Source organism: Choloepus didactylus, chromosome 5 (assembly GCF_015220235.1).
Source record: "Choloepus didactylus isolate mChoDid1 chromosome 5, mChoDid1.pri, whole genome shotgun sequence".
NCBI classification, from domain to species: domain Eukaryota; kingdom Metazoa; phylum Chordata; class Mammalia; order Pilosa; family Megalonychidae; genus Choloepus; species Choloepus didactylus.
Genome location: NC_051311.1, coordinates 75,412,285 through 75,434,580, shown reverse-complemented (window position 1 = coordinate 75,434,580; position 22,296 = coordinate 75,412,285). Strand labels below are relative to the sequence as shown.

At 37.0% G+C, this 22,296-nt stretch overlaps 1 protein-coding gene across 1 annotated transcript in view; it reads left to right on the top strand.

The window, feature by feature from the left end:
- Positions 1 to 21,938, top strand: part of ANKRD7 (ankyrin repeat domain 7) — a 35,742-nt gene extending 13,804 nt beyond the window's left edge. Inside the window, exons 4-7 of the mRNA XM_037837761.1 lie at positions 6,299 to 6,405; positions 14,407 to 14,544; positions 16,913 to 17,022; positions 21,757 to 21,938. Of these exons, the coding sequence (XP_037693689.1) occupies positions 6,299 to 6,405; positions 14,407 to 14,544; positions 16,913 to 17,022; positions 21,757 to 21,938 (537 nt within the window). The remainder of the gene's footprint in view (positions 1 to 6,298; positions 6,406 to 14,406; positions 14,545 to 16,912; positions 17,023 to 21,756) is intronic.
- The last annotated feature ends 358 nt before the right edge of the window (positions 21,939 to 22,296 follow it).

Below are 22,296 nucleotides of genomic sequence, written 5' to 3'. Positions count from 1 at the left end.
TTTCTCCACATCCCCTCCAGCATTTGTAGTTTCCTGTTTGATTAATGGCAGCCATTCTAACCGGTGTTAGATGGTATCTCATTGTGGTCTTAATTTGCATCTCTCTAATAGCTAGTGAAGCTGAACATTTTTTCATGTGTTTCTTGGCCATTTGTATTTCCTCTTCAGAGAACTGTCTTTTCATATCTTTTGCCCATTTTATAATTGGGCTGTCTGTACTATTGTCATTGAGTTGTAGGATTTCTTTGTATATGCAAGATATCAGTCTTTTGTCAGATACATGGTTTCCAAAAATTTTTTCCCATTGAGTTGGCTGCCTCTTTACCTTTTTGAGAAATTCCTTTGAGGTGCAGAAACTTCTAAGCTTGAGGAGTTCCCATTTATCTATTTTCTCTTTTGTTGCTTGTGCTTTGGGTGTAAAGTCTAGGAAGTGGCCTCCTAATACAAGGTCTTGAAGATGTTTTCCTACATTATCTTCTAGGAGTTTAATGGTACTTTCTTTTATATTGAGATCTTTGGTCCATTCTGAGTTAATTTTTGTGTAGGGGGTGAGGTAGGGGTCCTCTTTCATTCTTTTGGATATGGATATCCAACTCTCCCAGCCCCATTTGTTGAAAAGACCATTATGGCTCAGTTCGGTGACTTTGGGGGCCTTATCAAAGATCAGTCGGCCATAGATCTGAGGGTCTATCTCTGAATTCTCAATTCGATTCCATTGATCTATATGTCTATCTTTGTGCCAGTACCATGCTGTTTTGGCAACTGTGGCTTTATAATAAGCTTCAAAGTCAGGGAGTGTAAGTCCTCCCACTTCGTTTTTCTTTTTTAAAGTGTCTTTAGCAATTCGAGGCATCTTCCCTTTCCAAATAAATTTGATAACTAGCTTTTCCAAGTCTGCAAAGTAGGTTGTTGGAATTTTGATTGGGATTGCATTGAATCTGTAGATGAGTTTGGGTAGAATTGACATCTTAATGACATTTAGCCTTCCTATCCATGAACATGGAATATTTTTCCATCTTTTAAGGTCCCCTTCTATTTCTTTAGTAGAGTTATGTAGTTTTCTTTGTATAGGTCTTTTACATCTTGGTTAAGTTTATTCCTAGGTACTTGATTTTTTTAGTTTCTATTGAAAATGGTATCTTTTTCTTGAGTGTCTCTTCAGTTTGTTCATTTCTAGCATATAGAAACATTACTGACTTATGTGCATTAATCTTGTATCCCGCTACTTTGCTAAATTTGTTTATTAGCTCTAGTAGGTGTATCGTTGATTTCTCAGGGTTTTCTAGATATAAGATCATATCATCTGCAAACAATGACAGTTTTACTTCTTCTTTTCCAATTTGGATGCCTTTTATTTCTTTGTCTTGCCGGATTGCCCTGGCTAGCACTTCCAGCACAATGTTGAATAACAGTGGTGACAGCGGGCATCCTTGTCTTGTTCCTGATCTTAGAGGGAAGGCTTTCAGTCTCTCACCATTGAGTACTATGCTGGCTGTGGGTTTTTCATATATGCTCTTTATCATGTTGAGGAAGTTTCCTTCAATTCCTACCTTTTGAAGTGTTTTTATCAAAAAGGGATGTTGGATTTTGTCAAATGCTTTTTCAGCATCTATTGAGATGATCAATTGATTTTTCCCTTTCGAGTTTTTAATGTGTTGTAATACATTGATTGTTTTTCTTATGTTGAACCATCCTTGCATGCCTGGAATGAACCCCACTTGGTCATGGTGTATGATGTTTTTAATGTGTCTTTGGATTCGATTTGCAAGTATTTTGTTGAGGATTTTTGCATCTATATTCATTAGGGAGATTGGCCGGTAGTTTTCCTTTTTTGTAGCATCTTTGCCTGGTTTTGGTATTAGATTGATGTTAGCTTCATAAAATGAGTTAGGTAGTGTTCCATTTTTTTCAATGTTTTGAAAGAGTTTGAGTAAGATTGGTGTCAGTTCTTTCTGGAAAGTTTGGTAGAATTCCCCTGTGAAGCCATCTGGCCCTGGGCATTTATTTGTGGGAAGATTTTTGATGACTGATTGGATCTCTTTGCTTGTGATGGGTTGGTTGAGGTCTTCTGTTTCTTCTCTGGTCAGTCTAGGTTGTTCATATGTTTCCAGGAAATTGTCCATTTCTTCTACATTATCCAGTTTGTTGCCATACAGTTGTTCATAATATCCTCTTATAATTTTTTTAATTTCTTCAGGATCTGCAGTTATGTCACCTTTTTCATTCATTATTTTGTTTATATGGGTCTTCTCTCTTTTTGATTTTGTCAGTCTAGCTAGGGGCTTGTCAATCTTGTTGATCTTCTCAAAGAACCAACTTTTGGTGATATTTATCCTTTCTATTGTTTTTTTGTTCTCTATGTCATTTATTTCTGCTTTAATCCTTGTTATTTCTTTTCTTGTACTTGGTTTAGGATTGGTTTGCTGTTCATTTTCTAGCTTCTTCAGTTGATCCATTAGTTCTTTGATTTTGGCTCTTTCTTCCTTTTTAATATATGCGTTTAGTGCTATAAATTTCCCCCTTAGCACTGCTTTTGCTGCATCCCATAGGTTTTGGTATGTTGTGTTCTCATTTTCATTCGTCTCTATATATTTAGCAATTTCTCTTGCTATTTCTTCTTTAACCCACTGATTGTTTAGGAGTGTGTTGTTTAACCTCCAGGTATTTGTGAATTTTCTAAGTCTCTGATGGTTATTGACTTCTAATTGTATTCCATTGTGGTCAGAGAATGTGCTTTGAATAATTTCAATCTTTTTAAATTTATTGAGGCTTGTTTTATGTCCCAGCATATGATCTATTCTGGAGAAAGTTCCGTGAGCACTAGAAAAGTATGTGTATCCTGGTGATTTGGGATGTAATGTCCTGTAGATGTCTGTTAAATCTAATTCATTTATCAGATTGTTTAGGTTTTCAATTTCCTTATTGGTCTTCTGTCTGGTTGATCTATCTATAGGAGAGAGTGATGTGTTGAAGTCTCCCACAATTATTGTGGAAACATCAATTGCTTCCTTTAGTTTTGCCAATGTTTCTCTCATGTATTTTGTGGCACCTTGATTGGGTGCATAGACATTTACGATTGTTATTTCTTCTTGCTGAATTGCCCCTTTTATTAGTATGTAGTGGCCTTCTTTGTCTCTCAAAACATCCCTGCATTTGAAGTCTATTTTATCTGAGATTAATATTGCTACACCTGCTTTCTTTTGGCTGTAGCTTGCATGAAATATTTTTTTCCATCCTTTCACTTTCAGTTTCTTTGTGTCCCTGTGTCTAAGATGAGTCTCTTGTATGCAACATATTGATGGTTCATTTTTTTTGATCCATTCTGCAAATCTATATCTTTTAATTGGGGAGTTTAATCCATTTACATTCAACGTTAAAACCGTGAAGGCATTTCTTGAATCGGCCATCTTATCCTTTGGATTATGTTTGCCATATTTTTCCCTCTCTCTATTAATATCCTTTATTGTACCCATACCGAATCTCTTTAGTACTGAACCTTTCTCCAAGTCTCTCTGTCCTGTCTTTGTTTCTCTGTCTGTAGGGCTTGCTTTAGTATCTCCAGTAGGGCAGGTCTCTTGTTAGCAAATTCTCTCAGCATTTCTTTGTCTGTGAAAAATTTAAGCTCTCCCTCAAATTTGAAGGAGAGCTTTGCTGGATAAAGTATTCTTGGCTGGAAATTCCTCTCACTCAGAATTTTAAATATATCGTGCCACTGCCTTCTCGCCTCCATGGTGGCTGCTGAGTAGTCACTACTTAGTCTTATGCTGTTTCCTTTGTATGTGGTGAATTGCTTTTCTCTTGCTGCTTTCAGAACTTGCTCCTTCTCTTCTATGTTTGACAGTGTGATCAGTATATGTCTCGGAGTGGGTTTTTTTGGATTTATTCTATTTGGAGTTCGCTGAGCATTTATGATTTGTGTATTTATGTTGTTTAGAAGATTTGGGAAGTTTTCCCCAACAATTTCTTTGAATACTCTTCCTAGACCTTTACCCTTTTCTTCCCCTTCTGGGACACCAATGAGTCTTATATTCGGACGTTTCATATTATCTATCATATCCCTGAGGTCCATTTCGAGTTTTTCAATTTTTTTCCCCATTCTTTCTTTTATGTTTTCATTTTCCATTCTGTCATCTTCGAGGTCACTGATTCGTTGTTCAACTTCCTCTAGTCTTGTACTATGAGTGTCCAGAATCTTTTTAATTTGGTCAACAGTTTCTTTAATTTCCATAAGATCATCCATTTTTTATTTAGTCTTGCAATGTCTTCTTTATGCTCTTCTAGGGTCTTCTTGATTTCCTTCATATCCCGTACTAGGGTCTCATTGTTCATCTTTAGTTCTTTGAGTAGCTGCTCTAGGTGTGTCTCTTCTGGTCTTTTGATTTGGGTGCTTGGGCTTGGGTTATCCATATCGTCTGGTTTTTTCATATGCTTTATAATTTTCTGTTGTTTTTGGCCTCGTGGCATTTGCTGACCTTGATAGGGTTCTTTTAGGGTTTGTAGACCAGTTGAAGTCCTTATCTCTAATTTATCAGATCTACAGCTTCGTGGAGTACACTTTCTCTAACTAACCAGCAGGTGGCGTCCACGAGCCACCTGTTCTCCACAAGCCAGATCTCCCCTGCTTAGCCTTTTTGGTGAGTGGGGGAGTGAGTCTTGTGGGGCCCAATTGGTGTCCCAAGCTTGCGTGTGTAGTTGGTGTTGCCTGCCCTGTATGTGGGGCGTGTTTCTGGGCAGTCGGGGAGGGGGGGTGGCCCTAACAATCAATTCTCCCTGATGATCCTAGAGTTTTAAAGCTACTGCAATAGTCTAATCCTTCAGTTCAGTCCTGCCACAGTTTGTCTCTGCCACTGACCCACAAGTCTTTGGTATTGGCGTATGGCTCCTGAGACTTGCAAGTGGGCCCCTCTTCCAGGCTGTGCACCCCGGGTCCTCTGTTGAGGGATGACTGTGCTATGTCGCAGGTGAGTGCCGTCCCCCCAGGGCAGTTCTGGGCTGCTGGGCTGTGTTGGGAGGCTCCCAGTCTGCTCAAATGATGGCTGAATGGGGCTCTGTTAATTCACACTGCTCCCCCTTCCCAGCTCTGGGACATTCAGCTGAGGTTGCAGGGAAGGCTAATGTCCACGCCCAGTTTTGTGGTGTGTGCCTGTTATTTGAAGCACTTCCGTCACACTGGGTTGTCTGGGGCAGCTCTGGGCTATGGGGCTGGCGATCGGCAGGAGTGTTTCCTGTCCACCAGGATGGTGGCTGTGAGCGGACACCCCCCTTTTCTTGGGAAGTTGTGTTGTTTAGTGAATTTTCTCAGCCACTGGATTATTGCCTTTTGTCTCAGAGCTCTCTTAGTTCTGCTCTTGACTTGACGTGCCCAAATTTCAATTCTTTGAAGCTTTCTGTATTGAGCTTCTTAGAGTAATTGTTTTAGAAAAAGCAAAAAGGATTTAAAAAAAAAAAAAAAAAAAAAAAAAAAACGGCCCTCCTCAGAGATCTAATGGGTTATTGAAATGCTAATAGACAAAGCAACCAGGGCCATTAAGGAAAGGTGCCCAGGGCAGAGAGATCAGCCTTGCTTCGGGATTTGCATATGCGCCTCAAGGCCTGATCTCCACCCTTCCCCTTTCTGTGTTCACCAGAACTCCAAAAATCCTCTGCTTTTATTTTGGAGTTTTTCGTGTTGTTTTTTTTCTATGCCTGTCTCCTCTCTGCTGGGCTGGCTGCTCTCAGAGTCTCTGGTGTCTGGCCTCAGTCTATCTATGGTTGGAGTTTGAATCAGTAGAATGAGTTTCCGGTAAGAGCAGCCACTGCAATTCTCCCTTCTCCTTCCTGGAGCTGACAGCCCCTCCTCCCCCGGGACTGAGCCTGGCAGGGAGGGGCGCGGGTCCCCTGGCCGCAAAAACTTACAGATTTCGCTGATCTCAGCAGTTCCACGTTTTCATGAGTGTTGTATGAAGTATGCCCAAAGACAGATTGCTCTGTGGTGTCCAGTCCACGCAGTTCCTGGCTTTTTACCTACTTTCCTGGAGGAGTAACTAAAACATACAGCTCACCAGTCTGCCATCTTGCCCCGCCTCCACCTTTCCACATTTTGAATTAAGCCTATAATTTTATTTTTTGTCTAGCCCAACCCCACTTTGTTTCTTGATCTTTGAAATCATATGTTGTTATGCATCAAAACCTCTTAAAAATTGAAGTGTATATTCAGAGATTTCTTATAGCACAATTATTTTTAAAATTTAACTCAAATCTAAAAGGCTTGTAATGTTGGTACAATATTTAAAATAATCATTTTGAAATAATTTTTCAGGATGGGTATACCCCACTTTTACTTGCCATAACTGAAAATAATGAGAAAATGGTAGAATTTCTTCTGAAGAGAGGAGCAGATGTGAATGCTTCAGATAAGTCCCAAAGGTATAATTAATAAGGCTAAATGAGATAATGTATAACTACAGGTACCTAAGGGGATGAGATCAAATATTTGATATATGTGATATATATTTGATATTGGAAAATAACTATATGACATGATTTTGGATAAATTTTTTAGACTCCCAGGATCTGTTTTTCTATCTATAAAATCAGACAGTTGGGAGGAGACTTCTGGTGATGATGGCAGAGTAGGGAGATCTGGGACTCAGTTCTCCCACCAAAACAACTATTAAACAGTCAGAAACTGTCTGAACCAACTATTTTGAAACTGTAGAGGCTAGAAGAACACTGTAAAGCATCCGGGGAAGAGGCTGATAAATTATAGTAAAGAGCTATAAATTCCCCTCTCTGCAAGACAGCTACCAGCATCCTTCCTCAACACTCATGGCAGACAATGGCAGGCTCCAGTCCCTAGTTAGCTGTTACCAATAGAAAGGGACATTAAAGTCTTTTTCCCCAAGAATGAGTATGCATGGCTGATAAATGATCATGGCTTTTGATTAGTGAATTTGGATCACTGGGTCCAACTCTGATGGCAGCTGATGTTTCAGCCCACCTCAGACGAAGGCAGCAGCGACTATTGTTTCAGCCCTGCCCTGGACCAAGGTGGTGGCAGCCATTGTTTCAGACTTCCTCAGAGAGGGGTGGAGGCAGAAATTAAAAAATACAGGGCTTCCTCAGGGCTGTAGGGGAAAGTTAGCTAAAGGACTGCATTTGCTGCTCAGGCCAGGAAAGCTCAGCTTTGGGGAGCCATTGGAGAAGATTTTGGCGCTCTTCCTGATCCCCTCCTCAGGACACTTTGGAGCCAGTCTGCACCCCTTCATGTGTCCCTGGCCCTATTTCAACTGGGAAAGACTGAATTGGGAAAGTCCTCCCCAGAGTGACCCTCTTCCCAGAATTTGTCCTCTAGGCAAAAGCAGCATGAGACAATGAAAGGGGTATTGAAAACTATAGAGGCAGACAGTATGGGACAAAGGCCTGCCAGCTTCTGATACCCAGGAGAGGGAGATTTGTCCCCTGAGAAACAGAGAGTGCAACCAAACTCCTGTAAGCAGGGGAACTTCAAAACAGCTAACAAACAAAAGCCCAGGACAAGACAGAGGCCCAGTAAGACAGGAAAAAGACTACACAGTGCATTTTCCTTGGGCAGACCTTCCTGATAGGAAGGCTGAAGCTCAAGAAAAACTCTGTCTTATTACTACCTGGTTATAAAATCAGGAAACAGGCATCCCAGGGAGTAAATCCCAGAGTTAACATTTCAAAATATTAAATGTACAGTTTGCAACAAGAGTATATGACAAACAGAGAAAGAAAAATGATGGCCCTCCAAAGGAAGAGGTTAAAAATACAGAAAACATCATTGAAGAAGATGGAAATGTGAACATATGAAACAAAGCTTTAAAAAAATGATCTTAAAAATGCTAAGGAGAGGAAAGAAAACACAAAGAAAGGACTAAAGGATATCAGGAAAACAATGAATGAACAATAAAGAGACCAAGTAAAGGGATAGAGATTTTAAAAAGGAACCCAACAGAACTACTGGAGTTGAAGACTGCAATAACTGAAATGAAAAATGTCTAGGAGGGTTTCAAGAGCAGGAGAACGAATCAGTGAACTTAAAGACAAGACACTTGAAGTGAGTTTGGCTGAAGAGCAAAAAGAAAAAAGAAATATCAGATGTAAAAATAACCTAAGATAGCTATGGGACACCATCAAGCACACCAATATATACATGATGGGAGTCCCAGAAGGAGAAGAAAGAGAGAAAGGGGCAGAAGGAATAGTCAATGAAATGATGACAGAAAACTTCCAAAACTTAGCAAAAGACATTAATGTGCACATCCAGAAAGCTCAGAGAACACCAAACAGAATAAACATGAAGAAAAATACACCCTATCATATACTGATTACATTATCAAATGCAAAAGACAAGGAAAGTTATGAAAGCTGCAAGACAAAAGCAATGTGTTACAGACAAGGGAATCCCAATAAGATTGAATGCTGATATCTCAACAAAAACCCTGAAGGCAAGAAAGCAGTGTATTGAAATTAAGTGCTGAAGTAAAACAACTGTCAGCCAAGAATTTTATATCCAGTGAGACTTTTTCAAAAATGAAGGAGAGATAAAAGCTGAGGGAGTATATCACCACTACACCTGCCCTACAAGCAATGCTAAAGGGAGTTCTTCAGACTGAAACAAAAGAATGCTAGGCAGTGGCTCAAGGCAGCATAAAGAAATAAAAACATGGTAAAAGTAACCATTTGGGTATTTATAAATGCCAGTGTTATCATATTCTATTGTATGGTATGGTATGGTATATAACTCCACTTCTTCCTACAGGTGCTAAAATGCAAATGCATTAAAATTAATGATACATCTATGTTTTTGGACATACAATGTACAAAGTTATAAGTGGTAACAAGTAAAAAAAAAGGTGGGGGGACAAGTGGAGTATAGGAAAATATATGCATGCTATTAAGTTAAGTTGGTATCAAAGCAAATATAATTGTTATATATTTAAGATTGTAAAATTTTAACCCCATTTTTACCACAAGGAAAACAGATGAAAAATATATCCAGATAGAAAAGAGAAGGCACTCAATATAGTATAGCTACAACACAAAAAAGAAAATATATATAGAAGTAGGCTTTAATGGAGTGATGAACAAACATAGTTAAAGACTTACAAAAGCTAAATAGTATCAGTAGTGACTTTGAATGTAAATAGATTAAACTCTCCAACAGTCAGAGCTTGTCAGAACAGTAAAAAAGCATGACCCAACTATATGGTGTCTGAAAGAGACTTACCTTAAAGTCAAAGTTACGAGCAGGTTGACAGTGAAAGAATAGGAAAAACTATACCATGCAAGCAGCAACCAGAAGAAAGCTGGAGTGGCTATACTAACATCAGATAAAATAGGCTTTAAGTAAAAAACAAATACAAGGGACAAAGATGGACATTACATACTGATAAAGGGAATAATTCAACAGGAAGATAAAACAGTCATAAATATATGTGTACCTAATAGCAGAGCCTGAAAGTATATGAAGCCAATACTGACATATTTGAAGGGAGAAATTGATGGTTCTATGTTAATATTAGGACACCTTAACATGCCACTCTCAATAATGGATAGAACTTCTAGTGAGAAAATCAATGGGAAGTACAGGATTTGAATGATACACTAAATCTACTAGACCTAACAGACATATATAGAATGCTGCACCCAACAAAAACAGTATGCGCATTCTTCTAGAATGCACATGGATCATTCTCCAGGTTAGACCATATGTTTGGTCACAAAACAAATCTCAATAAATTAAAAAATAGTGAAATCATACAATGTATATTCTCCAGGCATAATTGAATGAAGCTAGAAATCAATAACAGAGGGAGAAATGGAAAATTTTGTGGTAATTAAACAGCATGTTCTTAAACAACCAATGGGTTAAAGAGGAAATCAAAAGCAAAATTAAGAAATAACCTTTAGGTGAATGAAAATGAAAATTCAACATACCCAAATTTATGGGAGGCAGCAGAGGCAGTGCTGAGAGGGAAATTTATAGCTCTAAATGCTTACATTAAAAAAGAAGAAAGGCTTCAAATCAGGGACCTAACCTTACAACTAGAAGAACTAGAAAAAGAAGAGCAAAATAAACCCAAAGCAAGCAGAAGGAAAAAAAACAGCAAAGATTAGAGTGTGGAGAAAAATAGAAAAGAAAAACAATAGAATCAACAAAACCAAAAGTTGGTTCTTCAAAAAGATCAACAAAATTGACAAGATTTAGCTAGACCGACAAAGTAAAAAAAAAAAAAAAAAGAGGATACACGTAATGAAACTTAGAAGTGAAAAAGTGAATTTACTACTGACCCCACTGAAATAAAAGGAAATATAAGTGGATACTATAAACAGTGGCATGCTAATAAATTAGATAGCCTAGATAAAATGGACAGATTCTTAGAAACTCACAAACTATCTACATTGACTCAAGAAGAAATAGAAGATCTCAAGAAAATAATTGCTAGTAAAGAGATTGAATCAGTAATCAAAACCCTCCCAACAAAGAAAAGCCCAGGACCAGATGGTTTCACAGGGGATTTCTACCCAAAATTCCAATAAACCTTAACTCCAACTCTGCTCAAGTTCTTCAAGAAAATCCAAGAGGAAGGAACATCCACTAACTCATTCTATGAGGCCAACATCATGCTCATACCAAAGCCAGATAAAGATATCACAATAAAAGAAAACTATGGACCAATATCTCTTATGAATGCAAAAATCCTCAAAAAAATGCTAGCAAACTGAATGCATCATCATGTTAACAAAAGCATACACCAAGATCAAGTGGGATTTATCCCTGATATAAGTAAGATATAAGGCAATTAATGTGAGACACCACATTAAAAAATGAAGGGGAAAAGAACACATTATGATCTCAATGGAAGCAGAAAAGGTATTTGGCAAAATCCAGCAGCTCTTTTCAATAAAGACACACTGAAATCAAGGAATAGGAGGAAACTTCATCAATATGATAAAGGGCATCTATGGAAAGCCCACAGCTAACATCTTAGTTAATGGTGAAAGACCAAAAACTTTCCTCCTAAGGTCAGGAACAAGACAAAGAGGCCCACTGTCACCACTGTTATTGAACATCGTATTGGAAGTTCTTGCCAGAGCAATTAGGCAAGAAAAAGAAATAAAAGGCAACCATATTGGAAAGGAAGAAGTAAAATGTTCCCTGTTTGCAGATGATATGATCTTATATGCAGAAAATCCTGAAAAATTCACAACAAAGCTCTTAGAGCTAATAAATGAATTCAGCAAAGTTGTGGGGTATAAGATCAACACCCAAAATTCAGTAGTGTTTCTGTACTTCAGTGAACAACTGGAACAAGAAATCAAGAAAAAAAATTCATTCACAATAGCGACTAAATCAATCAAATATCCTGGAATAAATGTAATGGAGAGTGAAAAGGACTTGTATACAGCAAACTACAAAACATTGCTAAAAGAAATAAAAGAGACCTAAATGAATGGAAGGATACTCTGTGTTCATGGATTGGAAGACTAAATGTCATTAAGATGTCAGTCCTACCTAACACAATTCATAGATTTGATGCAATTTCAATCAGTATTCCTCAGAAGAGGAAAAGCCAATAATCAAAGGACTTGGAAAGGTAAGGAGCCCATTCTTCTGAAAAAGAAGAATGAAGTTGGAGGACTTATACTTTCTGATGTTAAAACATATTACGAAGTCACAGTAATCAAAACAGCGTGGTACTGACTCAAGTACATACATATAGACCAGTGAAATAGAATTGAGATTTCAGAAATCAACCCATATATTTATGGCCAACTTTTTGACAAGGTGCAAAGATCACTCAATTGGGAAAGAGTAGTTTCTTTAACAAATGGTTCTGGAAAAACTGGATCTCCATTTGAAAAAAAAAAAAAAAAAAAAGGACCCCTATTTCACACCATATACAAAAATCAATTCAAAATGACCAAAACCTAAATATAGGAGCTAGAACTCGAAAACTCCTAAAAGAAAATGTGGGGAAGCCTCTTTAGGACTTTGTGTTAGGCAATGGTTTCTTAGACTTTACAGCCAAAGCACAAGCAACCAAAGAAAAAACAAATAAATGGAACCATTCAAAATCAAAAACTTTTATTCCTCAAAGGATTTTAATCATGAAAGTAAAGACAACCTACACAATCAGAGAAAATATTTGGAAACAACATATCTGATAAACAATTAATATCCAATATATATAAAGAAATCCTTCAACTTAACAACAGAAGACAAACAACCCAATTAAAAACATAGGCAAATGTCTTGAACCGACGTCTCTCCAAAGAACATACACAAAGGCCAGAAAGCACATTAAAAGATACTCAAAATTATGTCGTCAGGGAAATGCAAATCAAAACCACAATGAAATACCATTTCACACCCATTGGAATGGCTGGTATTAAAAAAAAATGGAAAATAATAAGTGCTGGAAAGGAGGCAGAGAAATAGGAACACTCATTCATTGCTGGTGGCAATGGAAAATGATGTAGCCATGCAGCCACTGAGGAAAACAGCTTGGTGGTTCCTCAGAAAGCTAAGAGTAGAACTACCATATGATCTAGCAATCCCACTACTAGGTATATACCCAAATAATTGAAATCAGGAGCTCAAACATATATTTGCACAGTGATGTTTGTAGTGTTTTTATTCACAATTGCCAAAAGAGGGAAGCAACCCAAGTGTCCATCAGCTAGCTGATGAATGGAAAAATTATATGTGGTATATACACACAATGGAATATTATTCAGCTGTAAAAAGAAATGAAGTTATAATAAATGTGACAACATAGATGAGCCTTGTGATAACAAAGACATCATGTTGAGTGAAGTAAGCCAGACCCAAAAGGACAAATTTTTTATGATCTCATTGATTTGAAACATTTAGAATAAAGCAAACTCATAGAGTCAGAATCTAGATTATAGGTTACAAGGGACTAGGGGCAGGAAGCAGATAAGGAATGGGAAGTTAAGGCTTAAAATGTACAGGGTTCCTCTGAAATGATGGAAATGTGTTGGTAATGGATTGTGGTGATGGTAGCACCACAGTGTGAATGCAGCTAACAGCACTGGAATATGTATCTGAATTTGATCAAAAGGGGAGACGTTAGATTGTATATATGGCAACAGAATAAAAAATTATAAAACAAATCCATGGAACTACACTACTCAAACAGTGAACCTAAGTTAAACCATGGATTTTCATTAATAGTACAATTATAAAAATGTGCTATCATCAGCTATAATAAATGTAGCACACCAATACAATGTGGTGTTGTGGGGTGTTAGTGGTGGAGTGGGGTGCTGGTTTGAATCTGTTGTGTCCTCCATTGGAGCCATGTTATTTTAATCCAGTTTTGTGTGTGCGGACTTGTTGGGGTTGGGATCTTTTGATTGGGTTGTTTTCTTGGAGATGTGACCCATCCAACTGTGGATGAGATTTGATTGGATCATTTCTTGGAGGTGTGACCCCACCCATTCAGGGTGGGTCTTGATTGGCTTGTTGGAGTTCTTGGGAGAGCCCAGGTGCTGACACAGACCCAGATGCTTGGGGATGCAGACAGAAAGACATTTGGAGATGCTAGACTAAGAAATGAAGCCCAGAGTTTTCCCTGGAGAAGCTCAAGGGAACACCCTGGAGAACAAGCGAGGATGCACAGGAGCTGAGAGAGAGAAGCTGGGAGAGACAGAGGCCTGGAGACATTTTGGAGAAAGCCATTTTGAAACCAGAACCTGGGAGCAAAGGACCAGTGGGCGCCAGCCGTGTGCCTTTCTGGCTGATGGAGGTGTTCTGGAGCCATTGGCCTTTCTTCAGTGAAGGAATCACCTTGTTGATGCCTTAGTTTGGACACTTTCATGGCCTTAGAACTGTAAATTTGTAACCAATAAATACCCTTTATAAAAGCTAATTCATTTCTGGTATTTTGCATAACACAGCTCTAGCAAACTGGAATAGGAGGTATATGTGAATTCGTATTTTATGCATGATTTTTCTTTTATACCACGATTTCTCTAATAAAGGAAAAAATTCAAATAGTTGGGCCAGATTGGTAGGTTGTTATTGTACTGGTATTATTGTTATTATTTATAACATTAGACCTGTACACAGAAGTCCAATCTCTAAATCCCAGCTGCTATAGTTAAATGAGGCTTCTCTTTGAGGGAACAGAGATTGAAAACCATCAAGGTAGGTGCTTCCTAGAGACTCTTTGTCTTTAGGCTGCTTGATATATGATCTGTGATTGACACACCTTTTAGTGGATCTGACTCACTTTTTACGTTCTTCTCCTGACTTTTTACCTGATAGAAATTCTATGTTTGAATATTAAGTTGAGAAGATTGTCTTTTTGAAAAAGTACAGGACATGTTTAAGATCCATAAACTGATATTTCTTTACATCTCTTGCTCCAGAACAGCTCTTATGATTGCTCTCAGTGATGAACCAACAAGTTTAGTCAGTCTTCTTCTTCAACAAAATGTAGACCTATCTTGCCAAGATATTTATGGATTCACAGCTGAGGAATATGATTCTTTTAATGGTTTTACTGTGTAAGTAAGGCTACATAAAATCTCTATCTTTTAACAATTGTATATGAAATATTGTTATTTTTTTATGGGTTGTAATAGGAAGAAATCCACTGCAGAAAATACGGTGTCAATGATGGCAGGCAAGAGAAGTGTAGGAAGGCAGGCCCATGACCTAAGGAAATGTGGCATAGATAGTCGGAAGTTAGTCATGGGGAGTAGACTTTAGGGGCAAAGAATCCAGTCTTGCTAAGGATGAAAGAGAAGGGCTTTGAGGCGAGAACCCAATCCCAGCAAAACTGGATACTGAGTAGGTCCCCAATGCAGGTACTCAATCCACATTTGTTTATTGGAACTGGGGGAAAAATGGCTAGAGTTTGATCCTAAGGGACAAAGCATGAGCTCCAAAGTACAAAGGTTGAATAGACTTAGACCTTACTACGAACTCTGGATCCTTGATTTCTCCCATTTTTAGGATACAAGCAGGTATAACAGCTATGAGTGGGTAAATCTATAGCCTGACTTCTAGCAGCATGAGAATTGAAGGTATGCCAAGGGAGAAATTCAGGCACATACTAACATGACCATTAATAAAACGGACTATAGAGTTGGACAAAAGGTGATTAATCCACACATGGTCCTTTCATTGTTTTCAGACATTAGAAATATAAAGACCTTATTCATGCTTTGAATGTTGTTAATATTTTATTAGATAACTTTAGTTATTACACCCAAAGGACAAAACATTTTCATATATGAACATACATTTCTGATTTTTAATAGTGAATGTGAAAATAAGATGCAATGAACAGAAATTTACTTCATAGCCAATGAAGTTAAACAACATGGAGGTTATTTGCTTTATAATTTTATTTTCAGGGCAATTTTTAATTACTCATAGGTATTCTTTGTTTATTGTTTTCTTATTCTTCTTCCTCCTACTTTATTCACAGTTTAGTGTTACCTGTCAATCATTAATCTCATGTGAAAAGCGTAGGAAGAAAAGAGATTAAAAAAGAAATAATCCTCACATATACATTTTGATATTTATTTTAAAGTCTTAGTTGCACATTAGACATTAAAGGATTCATACTCTATTAAATGTATGAACCATAATAGGATCCAATATATCTTTGTTTGTGATATTGGACATATATATCCTAGTTTACTTTGGCTTAAGAAATCGTGTATAAAAATTTAGATGAAATAGGTGTTTCATTTAATATAAATATTGGTAAATATCTGTACTATAAAAGGATTCCTCATTTTATAAGGTTCATCAAATATTGAATTTTCCCATCCCTTGAAAGTTTGGATATATGAAACTAGGAGACAGATGTATCTGGTCAAAAAAATATTTCAAATAACTTGTTTATATCTGTAAATCTTGTGAAGCCATTATTGCATATTTAGATGGGAAGGAAGTCTCATGATCTTTCATCCCCCAAACGGTTTTTAGAACAGAAAGTTCTTTTTGTTGATTGCTCCATCATTAGATGAAGATGGTAAGCTGCTCATGGAATTTTTATCCTTTCAATGTTATTTTCATGTTGAAAGTACTAAAAAAGATTACATCGATTTTCTTTTTCTAAAAGACATAAAAGTAAGAGAGGTAACTTCCTAATGAATAAGAAGTTACTTTTAGGATATGGGAACTATCAGCATATAGTAAAAATTGCAAATAACTCTTCTAAACTACAAACTAATTCCTTCACCCTGTTTTCTGTATTTAGCTCCCCCTAGTAATGGGGACTCTTGCTGGACTAGCAGTTGCCTGTCTGACTTAATTAGCACATGGCATCTGCTCATTAGGACCATTTATTAGCTCTCTTCCCCAGCTCATAGGTTCTATGGCTTAGTGAGAAAGTGAGAAATAAAATGTTTCTAATATGATTTTTTTTAAATAAGCAAAACTGTCTCAAATGAATGAATTATATTTAGGTATTTATTTTACAGTTAACTTTAACCCATATGATTCTCCATCCCTTTCACTGAAATTCTGAAACCATATGCCTATAAATGAGTGACTAGAATTGGCTCTTTTATTCTTTAGTAGGCATGCTTCAGTCCCTGAGTTGTCTTCAATTTGTCAATTTACTGTTAAACCTAAATGTAATTGAATGCCATTTTTTTCCTACCTTGCTAGTGGCTTTTTGTGTGTGTGTGTGATTTCAGGAAGAAAAGAGGTGCCAGAGAGTAAGAGTGGGGGGGTAGAAAATGGTGTCCATTGGTGGTGTTGGAATGAGAGAAGGTTTGAGGTCATCAGGGAGAGTGTGACATACTTGGCAAGGAACTGGCTAATGTCTAAGGTTTTGATGTGATACTTATATATTAAGAATTGAGTTGAATTTTTATGTTTTGGAATTCATACATATTTTCTCTTTATGGTTAGATATCATCAATTAATTGCTAATCATGGAAAGGAGAAGAAAGGTAAACAGACTTCTTACTCTGAAAATCCAACTCTGGGCACTACTTTTGGTCCAGAAGAACTGAAGAAAGGTAGGAAGATTAAAAACCAAACAAGTATTTTTTCTTGATGTTGCTTTTTGTTGTTTGTTTAATCAATGGATTGATTTTTAGGAATAACTACACTAAAGTTTAGCAATAAGTTTGTTAATGAATATGTAAATTTGAAGTATAAATTTTATATTTTGAGAGAAAAAATATTTTTAATGCAATTTTATTGAGATATAATCATATAACATACAATCATTCAAAGTGCACAATCAGTTGTAACACAGTATTGTCATATAGTTGTGCTGTCATCACCACAATCAAACTTTGAACACTTTCATTACTTCCAAAAATAAAATGAAAATTAAAATAAAAAAGAATATCCAAAACATCACATTCTCCTCCTCCTCCCATTGTTCATTTACTTTTTTTTAATATAGTTCAATTGAGATATATTCGTACATCCTACAGTCTTCCACAGTGTATAATCAGTTATTCATAGCACCATCATACAGTTGTGCATTCATCACCAGAATCAATTTTTGAACCTTTGCCTTACTCCAAATTAAAAATAAAAGAAAAAAAGAACAACTAAATCCTTCCATCCCACCCTCTTCTTCATTTAATTTTTGTCCCCATTTTTCTACTCATCTGTCCATATACTGGATAAAAGGAGTCGCTGCGAGCCACAAGGTTTTCACAGTCACACAGTCATACTTTGCAATCTTCATAGTTATACAATCATCTTCAAGAATCAAGGTCACTGGGTTGCAGTTTGACAGCTTCAGGTATTTCCCTTTAGCCATTCCAACACACTAAAGACTAAAAGGTGATATCTATATAACACGTAAGAATACCCTCCAGAGTGACCTCTCGACTCCATTTGAAATCTCTCTGCCCCTGGAACCCTACTTTGCTTCATCTCTCTTCCTCCTTTCAGTCAAGAAGATCCTCTCAATCCCACAGGGCTGGGTCCAGGCTCATCTCCAGGAATCATTTCCCGCGTTGCCAGAGGGATTCACACCCCTGGGAGTCACTTCCCACGTAGTGGGGAGGAAAGTGAGTTCACTTGCCTTGCCAAGTGGTCTTAGAGAGAGAGGGGGCCACATCTGAGCAACAAAGTGGCTCTCTGGGGGGACTCCTAGGCACAATTATAAGTGGGCTTAGCAATTTAGCAACCCTTGCAGCAACTAGCCTCAAAGGGGAAAGCCCCCAGATTGAGGGCTCCACCCACTAAATTGGCAGTCCTCAGTTTGTGGGAAAATCAGCAATAGCCCAGGTGGGGAAGTCCAACACCTCTGCATTTCTCCCCAGCTCCTCGGGGGCTCCACAAATACACTTACACTCTCTGCCCATATCACTCTGGGATGTGTTGGGATTTCACCCCAGCCTGTACAAACTCACCAAATCCCACTTCCCATTCACCCCTCCCTGCAGCTATGGCATTCAAACAAACTGATCCTACAAGTTAGATTATCTAGTGAGCTACAGAAAATATAGATCCTGCACCAGAAATATCTCCTCCCTTGGTCTCATACATACATTGTAGTTTTAAAACCCAGTCAGTATCATGGGAGGACAAGTATTTTTAAGAAATGTTCTTAAGAATATTTGTGATTAAAATATTCTTACTCTGTGTAGACTGAATATGTAATGTAAAGATATCTTGAATGATTGACCAAGATCTCTTTTTCATTCATAGTCTTACCTAGTTTTAAAAAAAAAAATACAACATATTTTTTTCATGTATATAGAGATTTTAATAGATAGAAACTATTATAAAAATTTTCATTTTATTCTAAAAACATTTCAAATAAGTAATTCTGGTAATCCAATATATGTCTTATTACAACAAATATAAAATAAATGAACACAATATTTGTGAAGTACTGAATTTACAATACATCTACAACAATAATTTTGAGTGCTCATTTTCAAAATTACATACAGTTATTTAGGTGTAAAGTGTAGCTTTTTCCCCCAGTATGTGAATATGTCTTATACTGGCAATTTTTTCTTTGTTGGATGAAAAAACCATTCTTAGAACTATCCTTTCTGTATCCACCAGCAACCAAACTCCTATCTTATTCTTCACCCACAGTGTTAAAAAAAAAAAAAGACCCTTTTCATCCCCTCAAGTCTATAGTTATGATGCTTAGAACAATACTTACCCCTGTTGACTTTAGGCAGTTAAACTTAAAAAATTTCTCTGAATTCATCTTTGATTTCTTAATCTCACACATTCAAGAAGTTTTGGTGTTTAAAACTCCTAGTCTATACTCTTATTTCCTCCTATCCTACCACCACTTCTTCTTTTTATTCTAACTATACAAAGCAAAGAACTCCTGTGATTTATATTTCATTCCTAAGGGGGAACTAAGGCAGTGGAAACTGAAAAACAGAAGCCCTACTTCTATATTTTGAATGTCTCCTGATGGTAAACATTTATAAACCATTACCAATCCTTTAACCCTGGTGATACATATTTCCAACTTCCAGTAAAATTTTAGGTTGTCAATATTTATGTTTAAAGCATTAATAGAAATATTAAGTCAAGAAAATTATCCAAGGACAATGCAAAACATGATGATCTTAAAAAGTTGTATTTTTTTTTCAGATTCAAAGGAGGCAACTTAATTTTTTTCATTTTTGTAAATGGCTATAAAATGCAGATATCAGCATTTAATTGGAATTGTGTTGTAGTTGAGGCATAGAATTTAAGAAATATGCTTAAGAGTGAAAATATTTGAATACAAATGAACATGTTACAAATATAATTTGTTTTTTAGATGTGTAACCTCATTTCTACAAATCCTTACTGCTTTTGTAAATTAAAAAAGTGTCTTGTGAAAGAGCGGTTCAGTGAACTATTGCAGCATTTTTGCTGAATACCTATTTGAAGAAAAGTTTGTTAAAAGGAGACCTTAGAAGAAGTGAAGAAATTTCAAAAGACAGACATCTATACAATGAACCATCAGTTGAAAAGATATCATCTATATTCAGTACATTGGCAAAGAAAAACTTGCAGTCAAAATGTTGAATGAGATATCAGTAAGAGTAAACTTTTTCCTAAGTGTTAGGCATCCAAAAGAAAATTTAAATAAAGTAAAAATGCTAACATTTCAGCTGCAAAATAGATTACTATAAATAATTCCATGTAAATGGAAATTCTCTTTTCCTTACAAGTATTTTCATTGATAAAGGCTTTTGATTTTTAAAAATACAAATGTGGATAACTACTTGGGTATTATAGAAAAGAAAAAAGGAAAATACATCACCTATAGTTTCATCACCCAAACAAAACGTTAGTTAAATGTTGGCATATTTTTCTAGTCTTTTAAAATGTGCCTTTTTTTTTTCTCAAAGAGAAATTACAATTTTACATTTTGCTTTTTAAAAACACAGTACATAGTATGTGGTTTTCACTGTGCTCCTTGCTGTACCTTAAATATGTCAAGCATGCTCTGACTTCAGGAATATTCCATGGAAGCCTTCTTTTAGATATCTCTTGGGACAGCTTCCTCACTTGATATGTGACCTCAGTGCAGCCTTCTCTGGCTACCCAGAGAAGCACTTTGTTATCTGTTCTCCTCCTTTCTTTTTGGAATGCAATCCTCTATGAGAATTTACTTCGTTTTGTTCATAGTTAAATCTGCACCACTTGTAAAATGCCTGGTGTAAAATAGGTCCCAACGTAACAAAGAATTATCTGGCCCAAAATGTCAATAGTGCTGAAGCTGAGAAACCGTGATCCAGATTCTATATTATGTGCTGGGAACAAACATGAATGAGAAATATCCCCTGCCTTTAGTGAGCTCACAAGTGTATAGTTCCCCTAGCCTTTCTCAACCATGTAAGTATATGAGGGTCAGACCAGGTGTACTGTACCTTTACCATTATCACAGATGGAGGGAGTGGTAAGCTACCTAGAATAGGTTAGGGAGGGTCAGGGATGATTTCAATTAAAAAAAGAACTCTGGATGAATTTGAATGATAGGTAGGATTTCTCTGGGTCTTCCCATCAAAACTTAACCTAACCATAATAAAAGTTAATTCAAAACAGAGGCACAAACAAAACACCCAAGAATCAGAGGAGGGAGAGATCATTTGTGAAAGTGATCACCAGCTTAACCTTGGTGGAGGAGTGGGGATGTGTATCAGAGTATGAAGGTTGGGGGGAATTTTGATTCAGGACATCTAATAAAACACCATATGGGAGAGAGAAAGAGCCTTGCATATTTTATAATTGAATTTGTGTTGACTACCATTTGGGTAAAATGTGTACTCAGGGTGATATGGACAGGGTATGGTGCAAAGATATTTGACCTGAGTTTGCCAGCTCTGCTTCTCCCCTGCTGTATCTTTATCTGTGCATGCTTTTCTGAATTCTCCTGAGTATTCCAATCCTTAGAATACTTCCAAATGGTGAATTACTTCTTAGTACTAAAATAGAGCATTTTCACTGTTCCTTTAAGAATTTTAACAACAGAAAACACTAGTACATTTCCAACTTTAGGTGTATATTTAAAGTTCCTTTAAGCAACCATATAAATCGACCACCTTTCTCACTCAAATAGAAAGTGTTATAGGAAAATGCTTCTTCGTGAATGAGTATTCAACCTTCACTTCTCCCCTGCCCCAACTAACCTAGGGTCACAGCATGAAGTTGTACAGATTTAGGGCACCCTCTTGGAGGGAACAAGTGGGATTGCCAAACCATGTACCCTAACATAGATTCGTGCCAAAGGAGAAAAGGGCTCGTTTTTCTAATTTTCACAGTTACCCTGTGGGCTAGTAGTGGTCCTGTTCCAGCTTCATCACAGAACTCTTTCAAAGTTGTGTCCTTTGTTTATCTCACTGAAACTGCAGCCTCCACTGGCAACCAGCAGTCTCCTGGATGCCAGTGTTGCATTGCTGCCTTCCAGAAACCCATGGACCACGCCTTTACCTGCACTTACTGATCCAACTTGTCTTAACCTCATTTCCATGTAAAACAAGTCCTTCTGCATTTTGATAGATGTTGCCATCTTTTGCATTTTCCTAGTCTTCTGTAGTTAAAAATTCATTTTGTATGCTCACTGCTTTTCCTCACAGCTCCTCTGCTCCTTCTTTAATGATGCATTCATGTATTGTGGTCTTAGAACACAAACTGAAGAACTTAGTCAAGAATGTTAACCTTTTTGAACTAGTCTCCTTATTTGAAAAACTTGTGAAAGTAAATGTGAGTGTAATTTTTCAGAGCAGTATACCTGATAAAGAGATGTTGCTCATCAAAATGTTAGCTCACTTTCCTTTCACTTTGGGTTGAAGAAAGAGGAT